This window comes from Protopterus annectens, chromosome 7.part0 (assembly GCF_019279795.1).
Source record: "Protopterus annectens isolate FY-2018-M chromosome 7.part0, PAN1.0, whole genome shotgun sequence".
NCBI classification, from domain to species: domain Eukaryota; kingdom Metazoa; phylum Chordata; order Ceratodontiformes; family Protopteridae; genus Protopterus; species Protopterus annectens.
This window is the reverse complement of record NC_056739.1, coordinates 293,650,513-293,672,623: the sequence shown is the minus strand read 5'-3', so window position 1 is coordinate 293,672,623 and position 22,111 is coordinate 293,650,513. Positions and strand designations below refer to the sequence as shown.

The following is a 22,111-nucleotide window of genomic DNA, read 5'->3' as shown; positions in this document are numbered from 1 at the left end:
TTGTGTATCCTCACAACATCTGTCTTGTTAGTTTATTGTGAGCTACCATTTTGTCAGCTTTGAACATTAAGCCTTGGGCACAACTTATGTCTCTCGTGGAAGAAAACAAAAGACAAATTATTTTCTTGCTCATGATTTTTGTTTGGGCCGCTGTTTATGAAAAGGGTGGGGAAAATGCTCTAAAGTGCATACCAGAGCATCTATAACCCAGTAGCTTCTAGGGGCACCAGCTTAATTGAGTTGTCTCCCAAAGAGTTATTACTGTGCTGCCTTGGTTAGGAAATGTGTGTTGAAAGGATGCACGGAAAACTGAAGCTGAATGGCAGCACTGAATTTCTTTCCTTAATCATAATTCCTGTTCAAGCCATCGTTGGTGAAGAGATTGTGGAAAAATTAAAAACAAAAACTTTGTATATGGTCTGAAGTGCATTTTAAAGTCATGAAGTCTTGAAAAAGCTGAAAAGTGAGCAAAATGAAAATGAAGAAAAAAGTAATGTGCATAGTATGGGACCCCATGATGGGGGGAACAGAGTAAAGCACTTGAGGATATGTCACTTGAGGATATGTGTGTATTTGGGGGAGGTGAGGGGGTGTATTTCACTTAAGTCCAGCCCTGTACATAGAGTTGTAATTTATTATTGTTGCAGATAAATGTCAGTCACTGTGAATTCCCTTTTGTGAGATGGGTGGTGCATATGCCTGTTGTAATGTAACACCATTGTAGCTACAGGTCAGTCGGTGCAAACTACTCGTAAAACTTTGTAGCATGAACAAAAAGGTTGCTTAGAAGGGATGGCAGTCACAGGGTGATACTTAGACTAAAAGTGCCTAGGGGCCCCCCAACTTAACATTGCTGGGGGCCCACAAAATGCTAACACCAGCCCTGATGCAGGCAATGTTAATCTGCATTCTATCCCCCAAACTCAAAAGATTTACCTTCACATCAGGCAAAACACAATAGTTCAGCCTCCAATGGAAACTATTGCCGGCATTCCACTTGATAGTTTGATTACCTTTGGATGATCAGTGCAATTCCCCCAAGACACAGATCAGAGCATGGTCACCTAAACCTAGGAGAGGTTTTACAGGTACCTGGTTTCACCAACCACTTTTTATTTCCCCTGCAAGGAAGTACCCAGGCATAAACTTTGAACTCTAAAAAGTACACTTTTTTGAGCGCCAGTGGAAATTCTGGGGCTTTATCAGGCCATATTATGTCTATAATAGTCTAAATTATTGCCTCTAACAATATGTATATAGCTTGCCTACAGAAAGGATTGCATATCCAAAAAACAATATTTCTAATTGTTTTTGACTGGAGCAGTTGAAAATATTACACACTTTACTTATTTTGTGGGCAAGAGCTTGAGTGATGTGCCAGTTTTTTTAATTCCATGCAGGTTGGGGCTGTTTGAAAGTACAAAATGGAACTTACTGACTCCACTGCTGTTTCCCCACTTTTGCTTCTTCCTGGAGTTGAGACAGAAAACAGCTCTCATGGCTAAGGTATTTTTCTAAACTTCTGTCCTTAACTTTCTGACCACCTGACTTGATCCATTCTATCCCTAGTTTCTTCTGAGGGTGCAGAAATTAACACATCCTTCCCTGTAATCTCTACATGGAAGCATTGTGCACTAGTACTGCCAGAAACTCCAACTGCCACAGTTTATCAGTATTATAAACACTTATTTCCAAAGTACAGTTTGATCTTCCAAATAAGAGCTACTTCAGGTATTCTGATCACTTAAAATCTAACAAATCAGTGTTTTCCTCTCTCCTCTTGGAATCTGTGGAAAATTCTTCCTGAATGTTAACATTTCATTTAAAACATCTGTTCAGTATTATCTTAAAATGACCAATCCTTATAGTGGAAAGTGCATTCAGTCCTCCCATAACATACAACAGGGGAGTATCTCCACTTAGTATGACTGCCACCTTGGGTGATGAGTCTGCTAGCATAGAGGGCTTCATCATGACTATGCCGGGCTGAAGGGTTGGCCAGGGTGGAAAGGATTAAGTAGCTTAAGGACTAGCTTTTTTTCCATGGTAGAAGGAACATTATTACAGCAGTAATATCCTCCAGGAGCAAACCTAACTAACCTAGGAAATCCAGGACCTCAGAGGGCAGGGCATGCATGGCAGAAGGCTTCTTGGTTTCATGGTATTTGTGACAATAGGAGGTACTGCCAGCACAGATTGCTGGAATTTTGTAAATAATTATATGTCATTTGAGAATATCAAACTGATTTATACAAGATGCCTGTGTTAAAAATGTATTAGAACAGTATGTCATGTATATATCAAACTGATTTGTGCAGATGTTTGTGTTGAAAAGGTATTTGTAAAGTGCTTGTGTTTGAAATTTATCCACAGTGTGCCCTACTAGCGAGAACAAAAACGTCCACACACTATTGTAATTGTTTAAATGTATATGTTTTAAGAGAGGAAACTGGAAGGATAACCTCAATCCAGCAAACTTCAAATATATCTGAAATTAAATCATTTTACGGGTTAGCCCATAAAGATGCCATCTCACAGGTTTCAATGCAGCCAGAGACACAAAGTCTGTACTAGGAAGCTTTCTGTATTGTTTTTGGGGTGAACTAATTACTAATCTGGAAGCATGGAGGTATGAATTTGTTTTATGACTTCCAGCACCTGCCTCAAATCTGAGCAAAAGCCCTTGTGTGGGTATTTTTAGAGGTAGGTGCTAAATCCTGGGAGCTTCCAGCAATGGCGGGTTGCATGGGAGCTAGAAGTAAGATAACCAGAAGTGATGTCATTCTTCAAGCTATCCCAGAAGAAATATTTTAGATATTATTTTGAGAAGTCTCTTAGTGAGACAGAGCATTCTGTATTCTGTCTTGGGCCTGACAACAAGGACCATTCACTACATCATCTGCCTTGCTCTATTAAGTAAGCAGGGAATAGTAAAATTCTCTTAGATTCAGTCTGGAACATTGTAAAGCTTAATTTAGATATTGTTTTTCTTTATTTGTCTGATCCTGTCCTTCAATGTTATTTTAAATATTTCTTGTGATTTGAACTCTGATATCACTATAAATATATACTTAGTATTTTCCTCTAAGTTTATTATTTATTATTTATTATTAAATATATTTAAACCTTTCTTTGTGGCTGATCTTTGTGGAGAAATATAAGTTTTGAGAGTACTTGCATATTTATTTGGTTACACTATGTGGGCCATTCCTAATAGCCTCGCTCTTAGTCAAACTACCATTTGTATTAATATCAATTTCACTCAGTATATTGGGTACACTTGGAAGAATCTTATGATTGTTGGCAGGAGTGTCTGGTGGCAGTCATAACTACCTTATATTCTGGGCAGAAGGGGGCATAGCTAGTAAACCTGTGCCAGCCTTTCCTAGGGGTGTGTGTGTGTGTGTGTGTGTGTGTGTGTGTGTGTGTGTGTGTGTGTGTGTGTGTGTGTGTGTGTGTAAATCAAACCTCAAAGAGGGTGTGTGTGTGTGTGTGTGTGTGTGTGTGTGTGTGTGTGTGTGTGTGTGTGTGTGTGTGTGTGTGTGTGTGTCAGCTACTTGGGCAGGGATACGAAGCATTTCTTGGACAGAGAGGGTGCTGGAGGTCTTCATTTGGACACTCACCTGAGATCTTTACTCTATAGCTGTGCCAGTGGGGAGTCTTAGTGGGGATCTGGAGAAATAGGGAGAACCCAGCCCCGGACTGACTGTGTTTCCAGTGTGCTCTTAAGGGACATTGTGCTTAACTGTGCTTGATACAGGGAGCTGCAGCTGGAGATAGTGTGTGTGTTCCTGTTATCCTCCCAGTGAATGTCTCCCACTGGTGCCAGTGGTGAGGATTGAGGCTTCTTGATTACTGGCCCAGAGGTGGAGGGTCATCACAGTAGGTAGCAAACATAGTAAATTCAATACACATCATATAGTCCCTGGACAGCAGGCAGATGTTAGGACAGTCAATAAAAGTCCTCTATGAGCACCAAGATTATGCCATTAGTTGGCTGTCTGAGTCCCTAGCTCTCTTTCACCTTCAGATATATGGCATGGTTATTAGTGAGAAACACGAGTCAGTGGCCTAAAGTCATGTGATTGAAAAGGAACCCAAACAGAGCTGTATAAAAAATACCACTTTGCGTCTTTCCTAAAAAAGATTCACACAGCATCAATAGGTTATAATCATTTTGCAAAAAACTGGTCCATATAGTTAATCATGCTACTATTATAACTCACTTCACAAGACCTCACCTTCTCTAGCTAACTCATTTTATCCACATAGCTAATTTATTTTTTCCGATAAAAGTGCATTCCATTGTGATGTTGTGATGATTTGCAGTTAGGTAATGGAGTCAGATTTGTTGAGTACCATTACAAAAATGACAATTTATTGAAACTGCACTAAACCACACAACAGAAAGGCAACAGGAAATATGGCCACCTTATCTAAAGTTCTTTAACACAGAGTGAGAAAGCCATAAGTGACCCAATTCAGTTAGCAGCTTAAGAGCCTGTAGCTAACTGGGGAAGGAGTCAATCAGAAGCAACTGCTGGTTCAACCATTCTTGGGTGGGGGTGGGGGGGTCACATCCCTGGCTCACCACACAGGTAACACCTAGAAGAGTTTTGAACTGGATGATCTTGTGTTGCCATAGTCCATTTGCACTATACAGCAGAGGGAAAATTGGCATGAAGAGGCACACCTCCCATTGGGAGGTAGTGATTGCTAGCTCCAAGGGGCAACTGAATTGGAGGTGATCCCAAGAGGAGAGGCTGGACTTCTCCCTCAACACCAGTAAACTGGCCTGCTCTCTTACCACCCAACTCACACTAAGGCTGATAGGGACCCCTGGGATGGAGGACTCTTGCATAGTTTACTACACCATTTGTGCAGGAGGAGATTCCCTTTATCCCAGGTATTATAATCATTACGATTCAGCAACTATGATTACTAAAGTTTATTTGTAGTAGGCACTTTTTCCTCGAAGTTAGTTCTGTCCAGCAGGATAGCAAACAGTTAAAATAGTTAAACTACATTAATGTTATAGTGTTTCACATTTACTTGTTACAATGAGTTATTTAAGTGCATTTCTCTGGGAACCTGATTTTTGGTAATTCTACTGTTGGCATCCCGGTAAATATTCTAGTTCTTGATTTTAACAGTTGGGTTCATGTGCATTTGGGCACTTTATTTGCATAGGTTTTATAAACCTGTCAGTTTCTAAAAATCCAAGAATTACAATTTATCTGATATGGGCAAATGCTATATATATATATATATATATATATATATATATATATATATATACAGCTCTTTCTATGCGTAGGTTTCGTATTGTCTGCATTAGTCTTTTCCTTCCTATCTGACAGATAGTCACCTCTGGTGAAAGAGATGCCATCCTCAAGATGTTATATATCCATTGTCAGCTATCATGTGCCTCACAAAAAAGAAAGTTTGCATTTTCCACTCTTAAGCAGATGGTCAGCCATTTTCGTCTGCTAAAACCGAACAAAACAAATAACTGAAGCAAATGTAAGATACTGGTACTATGATATCACACAAAACGCCTTTATTGAACAAAAATAAAAAACAGGATTAAGCGCTTTCATCTGTTTGTAACACAGACATCTTCAGAATTCTTAAGCTACCTTAACAATACACCATTCAAATCCTCTACCTACATATCATGTGACTGTTAAAGTATCCAATAAATAAAAATTACATATGAATTTAAAAACCTTTTAAAAACTGTTCACTGAATACATTAATAAATTGAATTTTATATGACTTTAAAATGCATGGGGATTGTTTACATGGCAAAGTGTTTGCAATGTATTAGTTTTTATATTGGAAAGACTAAAGTTTAGGGAATGAATATATGAGCACACCCTGGACATTAGAAGTAAAAATATGAATAATTCATTGTATAGACATGTTCAATTGTTTCCCAAACATAGTTTTGTTTTCTTTGGCATATATATATATATATATATATATATATATATATATATATGATCCCCAAAGATGTTAGGGGTGGACTGTGGGAGGACCTAACTGAATTAAGGGAAATGACTTGGCAGATAATAGTAAATGCTTGTATCCCCCCAGGTTTAAATGAACATGTTTCTATTGTCAGTATATTGTATTTAAAGTTCTACAAAATTTAATTTTTAAATGTATTAAGTGAACAGTTTTTAAAAGGTTTTTAAATTCACATGTAATTTTTATTTATTGGATACTTTAACAGTCACATGATATGTAGGTTTGGGGTGTTTAAGTGGTGTATTGTTAAGATAGTTTAAGGATTCTGAAGAAGTCTATGTTACAAAAAGATGTAAGGACTTAATCCTGTTTTTTTTATTTTTGTTCAATAAAGGCGTTTTGTGTTGTATTGTAGTGCCAGTATCTTACATTTTCATTGGTCATTTGTTTTGTTCAAATAATTTAATAATCATGGTCACCTGAATTTGCCCCACCCTGACTCTCCCACAACCACACCACCAGGAACATGTATCTTTAAGGAAACTATTAATCCATAGCCGGGCTTAGGCATAAGCCAACTAGGCGGCTGCCTAGGGCGCCACTCTAGCAGGGGCGCTTTTCCAGTTAACTGGGTGGTGTAAATAGACCAGGGTGGGGGCACCAGGTGGTGTTAGGGCGCGCTGTGGAGCCCTTTTGCCTAAGGGACCACTTGATCTAAGGCCAACCCTGCATTAATCTGAAGAATACATTTTATGGTAGCTACAAAATGTATTTCCTTTCAATAAAGAAATTTTGCAGATTGTTTAAATAACCTCAACTTTGGGTATACCATCTGCTAATTAGAAAGTTTCCAGGAGCTTAATGCTTTTTCAAAACAGCCACAGATACTTAACCCCAAGCCCCACCAAGAAAGAAGCTGCATGCAAATCGGACCAAGGAAGAAGCAAACTAATGACAATAACCTTCTCAGATATTGTATCAGTACTGCTGCGTTCATGCTGGAGCAAGATTAGGAAACATAATGAATGGATGTGGTGCTTGACAGAGGATAAAGGTTTTGGACTAGTAAGAGGATGGGGAGGCCATGTAGTGAGACCAGCTGTTCGTCAATAAGAGACTCTATCTTTTCCCAGCAGGGGGCAGCAGAGCTTAGAGTTTATCCGTAAACAACTTGCCTAATTCAGTGAAGCAGCAGGAACTATTGAACATATTAAGTAATTATTGGATGAATTTATGATTAGTAGCTTTTATGATGGTGTGAATATTCAGGGGAAAAAAGTTTTTATTGCCATTGGCCTACAAATACTTATGAATGTGCACTTACATTTCATATTGCCCTTGTTTCAGCAGCTGTGCTCATTGTGACCTGCTTATCCTTGCTGCTGTCTCAAGAGAAGTTGCTGTTGTAGTTAAACCCTCAGCACAAGTTTCAGATTGGCAAAGACCATCCTTTTCAGGATCTGCTGACACATTTTATCTAACCATTATATTATTTTCATAACCAGATAAGCCCGCTAGGTGTATATGCTTTTTCTAAGGGCTTTTTTAGAGCAGTACAATAAACACACCAAAGCTGGATTTCCACCAAGAATCCGTGACACCACAGGGGATAATAACCAGGGGAATGAATATTGATAGTAATTTAACTATATAAAAAGGAATTTTAGGGAGTTCATTTTTAAGAATTTAGTAAAATAATAAATTTAAAAAATGTTTGTAATTAATTTTATAGTTATATGTATAATGTATAGTATGAATTAAATATTTGTATTACATAAAATGGTTAGAATATGTGTGTGGGGGGTAAAGGGTTAATTGAATAATTTTGTGTTTGAAATAGCACTTGGTGTATAAACAGGGTAACTGTTTTGATGTTTAAATTTTCCTCAGAAGGCGAAAAGATGAGGTACCAGAAAAATGTTACTGGTTATTATATCCTTTGGTGTCATGGATTCTTGGTGGAAATCCAGCATTGGTGTTTATTGTTCTACCTTTTGCTTTTTGTGTCGTTTTTAGAGCAGTGTCTGGTAAAGTGAAACACACACATTCAGAATCACAGATTAATCTAGAGGAACTTAGCGAGATAAACCGAGAGCGACAGTATCAAGCTCGTTAGTAGCGCATGGTTTTATCCTTTTGTGCTGAACTGCTGTCCAGATATTCAGAGATGGTTGTGGAGAAAAGAATGCAAGTAGCGTCTTGTGTGAAAATAAAACAATAACTGATAAAAGTACTCTTTAATGTGAAGTTCAGAGAACAAAGCCAAAGAGATAGGTCATCTTCAATTTCATTTGCATTTACATGCTGGAACAAATTAGAGGTCAGGTTCCTGAAACGGTTAGAAAAAGTAGTCTGCCTGGAATGTTTTGTGATCATTTCACAAATAAAAAGATTTTCAGTGCACATCTTTTTTACCTCGCAGTCCTACTACTGAGGAAAATGAGTTGTGGTCTAAAGCACGTACTTTCTAGCAAAGGGCTAGTCTCACAAATTACTCTAGAAATCTCAGTGTGCTGTGCACACTGGTAGGGTCAAACCATTAAGCCGGTAAGATGGAGCTCTGAAACAGAGATTTTCAAAGCTGTCTGTTCTAACCCTCTTGCAGAAAATTTCAACCTGTAACTAAAATGAAAGAAACTCAAAGCACACAGAAACCCTTGACATAGCAACGATTTCCATTAAAAAGCTACCACTAACAACTTGCCCTCAAAGTCATTGCAAAATATGATTGAAGGCAAGGCATATCCTAAAGGGAAAAGTGAAAAAGTTTAGGCTGAATTTTTCTGGCTGAGAAGACACCTAAGCAATGTTACAAAGAAGCTAACTACAGGAACCTGCTTAATTTCATTTCAAAGTTCTGTAACACATAGTTCTAGTGCTATAATGCTGTGCTGTACACCCTGGAGATCTCTGCAGAATATGGATAGTTACAGCAATTCAAGCATAAAATGAAGAGACAGGGAAACTACTTGCTGCTCCCAAACACACACACACACAGACACACACACACAGACACACACACACAGACACACACATACAAAACCATGAATGTTATCACAGTACATAGGCCTGAAGCTATGAGTCATAAGCAACTGAATGAGTTTTCGGGTTCCCAGCACAAAACGTGGTCATGTGCTGTGGACACTAGACTGCTAGCTTGTTCATGGGATATGAAGTTATTAATGCATTTTATTAAACTGAAAAAAAATGTTTATACTCAGTGATATGCATGTTTATGCAGAAACAAGGTCAACAAATCATCTCTTTCCATTCTAATTCAAAGTGATAATAGAATGTTTCCTGCCACATCTAGTACCCCTTATTGCACCAACAAGCTTACTAGTTACTGTCCACAATGCACAATGCATGTTGCAATAATCTGTACATAAGAGATGCTCTGGACCACTCATATAAGGGCACTTTCTGCAACTCTACTCCGAGAAAATGTCTTAAACTGAAGAAAATATCTAGGAGATGTGTGTTAATGTCTGCAATCCTTTCTGTGCATGGAGCATCTGCAGACTAGACCCATCCAGGCTGTCAGATGCAGACCCTAAGAAATACTGTATTTATTTTGTTTTTATTTTTATTTTTCAGTTACAGGTAGATTCATTGACCAAGTTCTTACCATTTTACTGACATGATTGGAAAAATTCAAACATATGATAGGGTACAAAATCATTTTAGCAGAATTAAAGCACAAACTTACACTGGTAACAATACAGAAAAGTTCAAAAATATAACCGAATAACATTTTTTGGTTCATTGGTCGTTATGCAAAAAAGCATGCATTTGTTGCAACATAATCTTTTTGGCATCCGGGGTAGCAATGCTCTTGTTTGGCAACTTCTTCCAAGGCCAAAGTTGAGGACCAAAAATAAATAAATAAAGGTCCTTCTCAAGCTTAAATTGCATATAAAAAAAAACGTAATTCAGTGTATATTATGAACTGTAGTGCTGTACCAGGGGGCTTTTTTCTACAATTCAACACATTTCCTCACCATAGTTTCAGAAGGAGCTTTGCTAACCAGTATCAAGGAGCTCCTTGCTACATACAGTTCATTAAAATAACAATGAATGTTATTTTAGCAGCCAAAATAATGAATGCAGTTGTTTAAATGCTTTACTGCTACAGTGCTAAGGTTAAGAAAGTAAATGCCATTCATGTCCCCTGATTGCTTGTGTCCTGGGCAGCTGATGCCTCACCCTGCTCTTGTTAATTTTTTGTTGAGTGTATATTTGTATTCCCCCCAAACATCAAGCCTTATCCCCCATATGGCTCACTTATCACTGTCAACCCTTGTATCACAGTACCCGCCCTTAAATGGAAAGCAAGGAGTAATGCCCAAACTGCACATCCTGCTTGTGAAGCAGTGCTTCCACACACCCATGATTTCAAGCTACAATGCACTCATTGGCAAGAGTGCAACTCCAAGCCCAAACCTCAGGATCTGAATTTGTAGGTATTCATTCAGGAAAAAAAAATAAATAAAAAAAAATGCTGACTCCTAATTAATATATGTTTTAGCAATGATACGTGGCCTCTTTGTCCCCCTTCCCCCCAAGATAAGGCCCCAGATGTCAAAACATTCCTGCCTGGCATTGGTACCAAAAGTACAGGTGTCAAAGTCAACACTGAAGCCTCAGGACGGACGGCCAGGCTAATGGCAGGAACAGAGAATTTTGACATCAAAGTAACTGAGACCAAGATGAATGTCAGTGTTATCAGCTCCAGTGCCATGAATGATAACAAAGTTTGATATCTTGGTATAATCAGTGTACCTCAGAACTAGTGCCAGAAAAGTATTACCCATGATTTAAAAGCTGGTGTCCTGTCTTAAATGTAAAAACCACTAAAGGATTTCTGTCTCCAATCAGGAACCAGGAAGAGAGTGAGAATCCAAAGGACTTTAATAGATGAACAAAAAAGGTCTTAGGAAACTTTCAAATTTCTTTCAAATGATGTTGAAGGCCAGGACAGCAGGGTCAAGCATTAACATTGAGGACTCCCCAATAATATGAACATCATCCAATGCTGAATTGGTAGCCACCTAGACAATAAAAGAGACAGCCTGACAGAAGGAGAGGCTGACTTCTCCATATCTCTAGTTTTTACATCCTGAAACTGACACTTTTAAACAGGATGTCCTACACTTTGAACAGTCACCTCAGACCTGGGAGAATAAATGTGAGGCCTTACTATCTTAATCCAGCTTTGAGAAATATGTTTGGAGGGTTCTGAACTCACGGAAGTGGTGGAAGGTTTCAAAACTAATACCAAAAGTTTCTCCAAAGGCTGAGAAAGTGAATAGGTTGGGTAGCTTTAAGGGCTGGGAGACAGGAAGAATGGCATCACAGTTCACTTCAACGGGCTCAAAGGTAGTGTAAAATCAATGCAAAATCCAAGGTAGTAATATAGACTTTGTTTATTGTGAAAACAATAAAATATTAGCACTTTTGTTCCAAAGATCAAGGGACTTCATAAGAGTAATGATTCGAACAAAGTTGCCATATTTAAATGCAAAAGCCTGGGAAAAATACAAGGTAACCAACTGCCAATTCAGCTTAAAGGCACAGTAGCAATTTTTCTATTTCACTGGAGTGTGAGTTTGTGCAGCAGTTTAACTTATTAGCTTTAAGGGCTGCTTAAGTAAATTAATTTACAGTCTATCTTTTCTATGTCTAAAACTACAATTGGAATACTCATTCCATATTTCTGGTGCCTAGCCTGTGGAGATTTTTTTTGTTCACAGTAGCAATTTTAAAAGTGCCTCTCTCTGTGGCAACAGAAGGGAAGTCACCCAAAACTGTTCTGTAACCCAAAAATATAAAAATGTTAGAGGAATGCCGACACCACACAACACTAAATGGATGCAGCTGCAAAATACAAACAAACTGCAGCTAAGAAGCCATCCATTTGTGTAGAAATGCAGCTCTTTATCCCAAATGCCTTGTGTTCGATTAGCAGACTGGATGTTGGAAGGGCTGGGTGGTAGAGGTTGTTTTTAAGTGTCTGACTCTAGCTGAAGAATCCTGGATGACAGTGGTGGCCAAGCCCTCCTCACTGGCGATGCCTACCAGTGGGTATATAATTGCTTCTGGAAGACATCTGAGCAAGCCTGCTCTGTTAAATGACACATGTTTAACTGTTTCAGCTGGCCATCTAAGAGTAACACACCTTACTCTTGGGCTGCCAGCAGGAATGAATGAGCTGGGGAGCTGTAACCCAATCTGGGCATGCCTAGCTCTCTCCTCAGAGCAGTAACCCAGTTTGGGAATGCCAAGGTCTTTCCTTGGAGGAATAAATCAGTCAGTGCGGTATAGATATAGGAGCCACTGGGCAAGGTTGCTTGTAGGAAATAAAAAAAAAACCTCAGCCAATACTAGGGAAAACAGAAAAAAATGTTTAGGTCTATAATAGAAGTGTGAAACGGTGCACTGAAACAGTTCTGACAGGCATGTCATAAGAATTAAGGTGGCACAAAATGTAAAATGCAACTTTTGAGTGGAAAAAATGCAATTTTTTAGAAAAAAAGTATTCAGACGAATTGCCAAGAATAAATATCAAGAGGACTTCTTCTTTCAGCTGTTCCCATTAGGGGTCGCCACAGCAGATCAACTGTTTCCATTTCTTGCTGTCCTCTGCATCTTGCTCTGTCACACCAACCACCTGCATGTCCTCTCTCACCACATCCATAAACCTTATCTTAGACCTTCCTCTTTTCCTGTTATATGGCAGCTTCATCCTTAGCATCTTTTTCCCAATATACTCTGCATCCCTCCTCAGCACATGTCCAATCCAATGTAATCTTGCCTCTCTGGCTTTGTCTCCAAACCTTCCAACCTGGGCTGACCCTCTAATATACTTATTCCTAATCCTGTCCATCCTCATCACACCTAGTGCAAATCTTAACATCTTCAACTCTGCCACGTCAAGCTCTGACTCCTGCCTTTTTGTCAGTGCCACTGTCTCCAACCCATATAACATAGCTGGTCTCACTACCCTCTTGTAGACCTTCCCTTTCAATCTTACTGGTACTCGTCTGTCACAAATCACTCCTGACACGCTTCTCTCACTCCATCCTGCCTGTACTCTCTTCTTCACCTCTCTTCCACACTCACCATTACTCTGAACTGTTGATCCTAAGTATTTAAACTCATCCACCTTCACCACCTCTACTCCCTGCATTCTCACCATTCCTCTATCATCCCTCTCATTCACACACATATATTCTTAGTCCTGCTGACCTTCATTTCTCTTTTCTCTACAGCATATCTCCACCTCTCCAAGGTCTCCTCCACCTGTTCCCTACTCTCACTACAGATCACAATATCATCTGCAAACATCATAGTCCACAGGGACTCCTGTCTGATCTCGTCTGTCAACCTGTCCATCACCATTGCAAATAAGAAAGGGCTCAGAGCTGATCCTTGATATAATCCCACCTCCACCTTAAACGCATCCGTCACTCCCACCGCAGACATCACCACTGTCACACTACCCTCGTAAATATCCTGTATCACTCTTACATATTTCTCTGACACTCCTGACTTCCTCATACAATACCACAACTCCTCTCTAGGCACCCTGTCATATGCTTTCAATAAATCCACAAAGACACAATGCAACTCTTTCTGACCTTCTCTGTACTTCTCCATCAACACTCTCAGAGCAAACATCGCATCTGTAGTGGTCTTTCCTGGCATGAAACCATACTGCTGATCACTAATCATCACCTCCCTTCTTAACCTAGCTTCCACTACTCTTTCCCATAACTTCATGCTGTGACTGATCAATTTAATCCGTCTGTAGTTACTACAGCTTGGCACATCACCCTTATTCTTAAAAATCGGTACCAAAACACTTTTTCTCCATTCCTCAGGCATCCTCTCACTTTCCAAGATTTCATTAAACAATCTAGTTAAAAACTCCACTGCCATTTCACCTAAACACTTCCATGCTTCCACAGGTATGTCATCTGGACCAACAGCCTTTCCGTTCTTCATCCTCTTCATAGCTATCCTTACTTCCTCCTTGCTAATCCACTGAACTTCATGATTCACTATCCGCACATCATCCAACCTTCTCTCCCTCTCATTCTCTTCATTCATCAGCCCCTCAAAGTACTCTTTCCATCTGCTCAACACACTCTCCTCATTTGTGAGTACGTTTCCCTCATTATCCTTTATCACCCTTACCTGCTGCACATCTTTACTAGCTCAGTCCCTCTGTCTAGCCAATTGGTACAAGTCCTTTTCTCCCTCCTTAGTGTCCAACCTTTTATACAACTCTTCATACTCCTTATCCTTAGCCTTCGCCACCTCTCTCTTTGCCATGCACCTCATCTCCTTATACTCTTATCTACTTTCTTCATCTCTCTGACAGTCCCACGTCTTCTTTGCGAGCCTCTTCCTCTGTAGACACTCCTGTACTTCCTCATTCCACCACCAGGTCTCCTTGTCCTCCTTCCTCTTTCCAGATGTCACACCAAGCACCTAATACTAAAAAAAATCATGACCTGCAATTGCACAAAATATAAGAACAGCAGCCTATAATTCTCTGGAAGATCATCTGAACATTTTATGTGGCAGCAAAAATCTGATGAAGAGTGGTGAGGTATATTATGAGATAGGGAAAGTAAGATGCACCCTGTAAGAATTTGGTTTCCTGTGTTGATTTAATACCTGCAGCCTTAGTCCTATGAATTAAGAGGATGGAACTCCCTCCCATTACATTTATTTTTACCTAAGGACAAAGTGAGGGGACTAGCCCTCAACGGTCTTTAAAAGTGATACATGTCCAAGTAAGGTTGTTTATCGGATTATCATGGTCTCAACAGTTGAACAACAGTGCTCAAGCTCATAAGGTACTTATATGTGCTATCAGATATGAAAATTCTCTTCATAGATATACTGCACTCATTGATATGCTTTCCTATAACATATGACACCATGCTGGAAGGCTCTTCCAGCAAATGCACTTTACAATAACAAATTACATCTGTATTATTTGAAACCGTGTTACAGGAATACACTTTACCCCTGTTAGAGACAGTATGTCCCAGACCACCTCGGGAACAGAAAGCAGTACCAATTCAGCAGCTGAGATTTTACACAGTGATGACAGTGATTTTTCCCATAACACCTAGAATACCAGACATGTAGCTGCCCTTTGTAGGTATGTTCTCTAAGCCAAAGTTCCTCCACTCAACATTCATCCATCATTTTGCGTTAACCACTATGTCCAGTTTGGAGTTGAATGAGCCATCAGCTTTCCTAGTAAACAAGAGGTATGAGGCAAGATACAATCCTGAATCGGATGCCAGTCTGCCACAGAACTTGTTCATAGGCATACAGCACACAGACCTATGGGCAATTTTAGCATTGCTAGTTTCTCCTAACTGCATGTTGCAAATACACACATGAATGAAGTGAGGACATGAAAATATCAAACAGATTAGACTCCAGCCAGGAAATTAACTGGAAAACTAACTGCAATGAGACAGCAGTTCTAAACAGTACACCACATCACCATATCCAACATACACTTTTCAAAGTGTGTCATAGCTATTTAATTCTTGGTATGTCATATAATCAAAAATCACTTGATATTATTAAAAGTTTGGTAAACGGACATGGTTTACTGTTTAGTTGGGTGGTCAAAAAGTGTAGTTTGCACAATGGATTTCCTTTTAAAAGGATACACTTGGAAACATCAACAGTTCACATATGTGTAGTTGACCTTATTTAATCACTGATCAGAAGCTTGCACTGTATGCTGTCTGTGAGATCATATAATCTTACTGAAAGGCCATGTCCTTTTACATCAAAAGCCTGCAACCTCAAAATTAGTATTTATAACTATGACTATTAAATAAAATTTTAAATATTAAATATTAATATTAAATATAAAATATTAATTAAAATAAAATACTAAATATGACTATTGACCCACTCACAAAACAGTTGGTTTGATTTTTTTTATGGGTTTACAATCATGAGCCTATTGATATCATTCAAATGCTTCAAATTTCAGTCCTCAAACTTCCAAATGAGATTCTGCAAAATAGGTGATTCATACCCATTTTATCTGCTAAAAACCTTAACTATTCCTCTGGTAATATCTTACTTCCACTTCTAATTCTAGCAATGAAAACAGTCCAAAAGGTCTACACTACTCTGCTGAAGAAGACTTCTGACACAAAGCATAATCAGCTTACAGTAATGTCACTTTTTTATTACCAACTATTGGCATAGAAATACCCAAAGTGGTTCTTATTTTTATCAGTCAGGAGTTGTTGTCTATAAAATGATGGTACATACTCATTAACAGTGCTATGGGTAATCTGCAGTCAGATGCACTATGAATATCTGGAAAGTCTCCACCAAAAAATACCACACCAATCTGTACAGCTGATCTTGTGACATGTTTAAAACATCTCTTCATACAGACAGACTGTGCTTCTACATTCATGCAATCAGCTTCAAGACCTTAGTTTTCAGTGCCTTTTAGACAGCAGCAGGAGTGGCCTTAGGTCAACTGGTGCCCTAAGTGAAAGGGCTCCATGCTGGCCCCCCACCACACCACCTGGTACTCCCATCCTGGTCTACCTACACCTAATAAATGCTGGAAAAGCACCCCTAATAGAGCAGTGCCCTAGGCAGCCACCTAGTTGGCCTATGCCTAAGGCCGGCTCTGAAAGCTGTACAGACTTGTAGGTCTCTAAGCTCATGTACATTAATCTTTAGAGTGCAGTCATTCACATTTATCCAAGTGAAATGATGGTATATTCCCTTACACTACAACCATTCTGATGCATCATCCTTAAGCTAGAAAAGCTGTTTTATTTCTTGAGTACAAATCCTGCTGGCCGATAATTTCTTAGTAATATCCCTTATTTTCTCAAGACAAGGCAAATCAGCTTTCTTCAGCAAGACATTGAACCATGGCTTCTAAACATGACAGATTGCATAATTTCCTGCTGAGTACCCATGAGCAGTAAAGCTGTACTGAATCAAATGCGTTACTGTTGCCAACTAGTATCAGAGAAATAAGCACTTCTGATAACTCAGAGTAACCAACTTTGTTCTGCACATACCAAGGAGGGTTTACAAATATACCTTCACTCATTTTATAATAACATGCTTTTCTTCTTCCCATGGTGGCACATTGTGTCTGTGTACATTGGAGGTATATTGCATCTATAACAATGATCCCTGAAAGCCCAAAACTGAGGAAAACAGTACAGCAAACAGAACTCGGGCTGATTAATGGACAGAACTAAATATATACGCTGTCAGTGATGTGTTGGGTGGCTATCCAGTAAAACAAATGCATGTCTCGGGGAATAAGCAGAACAGTAGTTTCCCTCTCCATATTCTACGTGCTGTTTTACTACTTATGACTTCTAGTATTATCAGTCTAGTGGAACAAAACTGCCCCAACCAAAAAGATGACAGTAACCGATTTGTAATCTACTGTACTCCCACAGTCTCTATTCAATAGCTTACATATGAATGTTGAGTGTTAACATATTGATAAAATGCTGAAGTGGGGTTTGCTGAAACAGTTTTTTTTTTTTTTAACTAAAAGCATAATACACTATAGTGGCCCAAAAATGAAATGAAACTGTTTATAAATGCAGGCTAATTACAACAGCAACACAAGTGCTACTGAAATCTGTAACAAAGTTTGCAACAGAGAAAAAGTAATTAAAGGATGAGCTAGTAAGTGACACAAAGAAAAAAAGGAAAATACTTCCCAAACTTTACCTCATGGTAATCATCCCAGAGCTCTGAATGGGCAATGCTATCAGAAATGTTCAAACGCTCTTTCAAAAGCTGAGACTGTTGTCTACTGAGCATCTGGTGAATACAGTGTCCAGGTTTTTAAGTCCTTTTTCACACACGCTGTATATTGTTATCTATGTCTCCCAGCGTTGTCACTATGCTGAGGACAGGCAACAGACCTTTCCCAGACTGCATTGCTCCAAACAGCTAGCTGACTGTGACAAGTGCAGTCACTTGATCTCATTTCCAAAACTGTGTGCGTGGTGGGTGGGGTGAAGGAGACATTAGAGTAGCAGCTGCTATGAAAGATGAGGGATAACGGAGAATGTTTCAGAAACTGTGCTTCATGCTAATAGGCTGTCTTAGCGTGGTGACTAAAGAAGTGCTCTCCAGTGCAATTAATAAACTGTGACAAATACACTAGAGGTTTCAGCTCTGAAGTTCGAAGGGGAATCAAACTGCAACACTGATCATCAGCTTGCTGGCTGTAAAAAATTAGCACACCTAGCTGACTCATGGGTACACACTCAGTACATTAGCTTGAAAGTGAAGTCATGTAATGGGTACAGAAGATGCTTTTAAACGTTTGCTATTCAAGTCCTTCTAGCGTGCGTTTGCTGTCTTACTACAGAAGAGATTAAAAATAAGAAACCACCATCTGAAGCAGCAGTTATTCTTTGGGGGGGTGTTTTGCTCTTCTGTTGTCATTTAATAACCACTACTTCTTTGGAGAGGCTTCTTATGACTGCAACGTTTACATGCTTTCTTATCTGTATCTATTTTTTGCCATACAAAAAGCCTGAAATGAACAGAGACCAAGAAAATCTGGCAAACCCCCTTGTCACAGCAAAATGAATATTTTCCATTCTTTTTGCAATTTTCTGCAGACTGCTTAACTGCCCTTGCAGACAGAGAGTCCTAAGATACTGGTCAGCTTTTGTTCTTAGTTAGCCAATGGCCTTGCAAGTTTCTGTTCTTCAATAAAATTATCAATTGCCCATCCTAGGTGTTAAATGCTTCCATTATTTGTGGAAGGTTTTTATTTTCAGGCCACATGAGTTCATTGACTAGTCCTCACTTAATTCATCTTTTTTAGGTGAAGGCTGAGCAGTGGAAATTTGGAGCCATCATACTTGAAATGACCCCACGGTGCATGACACCGGTGTCAGAGACAGAACTGCACACGTGTTTCACCCTGTGCATGACTACAGTACACATGACACTGACATCACTGAGAGCAGTGTACACGTGTTTCACCCTGTGCATGAGTACAGTACACATAACAATGACATCACTGAGAGCAGTGCACACGTGTTTCACCCTGTGCATGAGTACAGTACACATGACACTGACATCACTGAGAGCAGTGCACACGTGTTTCATCCCATGCATGAGTACAGTACACATGACACTGACATCACTGAGAGCAGTGCACATGTGTTTCACCCCTGTGTCTCAGCACACAACATTTATTCAGTGCTCTTTGTCTGCCAATAGCCCTCCCAGGCATCATTAAGAAGACACTTTGGTGTTAAGTTACCCTTCTCATTACCCCTAGAAAATATGTTCTAACCCTCAACTGTTTATTCATTACCCTCCTTGGCATCATCCCTCAATACCCTGGGCTGCTGTTCAAATCTGGGGTTAGTAACAGCAAAGGCAAACACTCTGGCCTTTAATATTAGGCCTGCTGGCTCTCTCACTATTTACTAACCTATGATAGCCTCAATGATTCAGGTTTAGGCATCTGCCTCTCTCTCTCTGTGCAAAACATGCTTCCTGATATTCCACTTGAGCTGTGTTTCTTCCCACCTTTTGATCTTCAAGTTGTAATTTTTTTTGTACAATATTTCTAAAAGGTACTACAGTGATGCAATGTAAACTTTTATGCTGCATTTCTCCAAGCTAAAGAAAACAGATGAAATAGGGGAAGGAGTGGGAAATTGTGCTATAAGTAAACCAGAAAAAACTCAGAGACATGGGTAGCCCCTTGGCAAATAAAATAAAATGAAAGTGCTATTGACACCTCATTAAAAACTTTGAAAAAGCATAACATTGTGACCTATTTCACTATTCTTTCTCCAACCTTCCTAATGTTGCTCTTTTTAAGTAGTATTGTAAATGGTAACAAATAGGAGTACATAGAAACCAAAACATGCAATTGTATAAAAGAAAAATAATGAAAGCCTTCATCCTAAAGTAATTTTAGGCATACTTTGATAGAAATATCAACATATTTAATGAAAATTGTCATAAATATAAGCTACTTTTTTGTCATAAACCTGAATTAAAATTGTAGCTTTAGAAGTTCTGAGTTATTTGATGATTTAAGTATTTTAGTTCAGGACAAAAAAGTAGAACAGCGCATAACCGAGCACAGGGATTTTGGTCCCAAATATGCAGCCAATGACCGAGACTCAGTTAGTGCCCCCAATTAGAGGAGGCCCACCAAGGAATGTGGAAAGTAGATGCCAAAGGCCCATGCTGTCCTTCCTGGTGAATTGTTTTAAGGAGGAATAGATCAAATTAATGTAGCACCACCACCTACTAAAGACCACAAAAGTGCAGTTGTGCTCCTTAACTGGTGCTGCTGTTTCTTTGCAATAAGACAGTATATATATTTTTACAGAACTTGTAAACATATATGAAATGAGACAATGCTGTATTACCAATTTTTGTATAAAGATTTTAGAGATAATGTTCATAAGAGACCAGTTGGCATAATGGTTAAGGTCTTTGCCTCCCATGCACAAGATACAAGGTTCAGTCCTGTCTCCTGTGGGTTTTTTCCCCACTTTTGAAAAACATGCTGAGTGTTTCCTTCTCAAATTCACCTAAGACGGGAGCTATGGGCAGCAGCACAGACTCCGGATGGTGCACTATAGGGGGAAGAGTTGTATAAACCAGACGCTTTAGCATCACTGTGGTGTGCAGTATCCTCAAGATAGCAGAACATGAATCACTGACTGCATGATGTGGCAGTGCTAGCTATTTCACAGAGTAAAAATATGGCTTTAGGTGACCTGGTCATGTTCATTAATGCTGTGAAAATGGTCATGAGTATGGGCTGGTGATAAGTGGGTTAATGACCCAGCCTACTTCAACTTACGCCAGGAACAGTGGTATATGTGCCCACCATATCAATAAGCTGGCCAGCTGATCTCCAGCTGCCCAGCCTGGGTTACCTGGCTTAGCTCTGTTGAGCGAAAGCTGGACGTAAAACCAAACAACTTGCCAAACATGAACTAAGAATTGCTACACTCAATGTAGGGTCACTGACAGGATGCAGCTTGAAAGTACATGATATGATGGTAAGGAGGTGGCTAGACATACTCTGTATCCAAAACACAAGATTGAAAGGCAGTGAAGCAAAGACACTTGGTTTGTGATCCAGTCTTCTACTTAGGAGGAGGCTTAAGAAGACAGTAAGGGATGTCGTCAGACTCCAGCCTAATGATAGGGCAGTATTCATAATCTCAGCCTATGCCCCACAGCAGGGTTGTGATAGTGTGAAAAAGGGTGCATTCATTCATACAGCAGTCGCAGGACCTATTGGATAAAGCAGGTCAACAGAAATTGATGTTGATAATGGGTAACTTGAATGCACACACTGGGACAGACAGAACAAGATATCAGGACTGCCTGGGTCCACATGGGTGAGTCACCAGAAATAAAGAAGGAGAGGCCATTCTAGACTTCTGTCTGGCAAATGGCTTGATAGTAGCCAACACATGGTTCAGAAAGAGAGATAGTCACAAGATCACATACAAGAGTGGCCAACATTCAAATAAGGGTACTGGGGTAGAATCAGTGATTGCAAAGTCATCCTCAGTGAAACATTCGGCCCACACCATAGACCACTGGTTGCCCCAATCAGAGAAAGCTCTAAGGTCAACAGTCACCAGGCTGAAGACCTGGAAGTTGACTGGAGAGAGAAGGCAGTTCAAGGAACTACTCAGGGGTCTAGCACCTGAGGAAGAAGAGAAAATAGATGGAGTTAAAGAAGAATGGTAGCGCCTCAAAACAGCATGTGTGAGGGCTACACAACAGATATCTGACCATGGAAAAAAGGTACATAAGGAAAGCTGGTGGTGGAATACAGAAATCCATGAAGTCATCCAAAGAAAGAAGACATGCAAAAAAAAAGTGAGAGCTAGAAAACACAAGCCAGGATTGGAAGGAACCAGAAAGACTAACAGAGGAATTGTAATAGCAAAGAACAAGACATCAGGGGCAATCTACCAATTTCTGGCAAGTGACTCAGTGGGTGGCACAAAGATACATCAGGTTGCCAGGCAAAGAGAGAAAGATAAAGATATATACCATTCATAAGGGATGCCAGCAACAA

At 39.5% G+C, this 22,111-nt stretch overlaps 1 protein-coding gene across 2 annotated transcripts in view; it reads right to left on the bottom strand.

The window, feature by feature from the left end:
• Positions 1-22,111, bottom strand: part of TMCC2 (transmembrane and coiled-coil domain family 2) — a 1,263,302-nt gene that overhangs the window by 519,976 nt on the left and 721,215 nt on the right. The window contains exon 1 of one of the 2 annotated variants that reach the window (XM_044076805.1): positions 17,746-17,944. The exons of the other annotated variant lie outside the window; for it this stretch is intronic. Coding sequence (XP_043932740.1) covers positions 17,746-17,838 — 93 coding nt within the window. The 5' untranslated portion in view covers positions 17,839-17,944. Of the gene's footprint in view, positions 1-17,745; positions 17,945-22,111 lie in introns of those variants that run through there. 2 annotated transcript variants of the gene reach the window in all.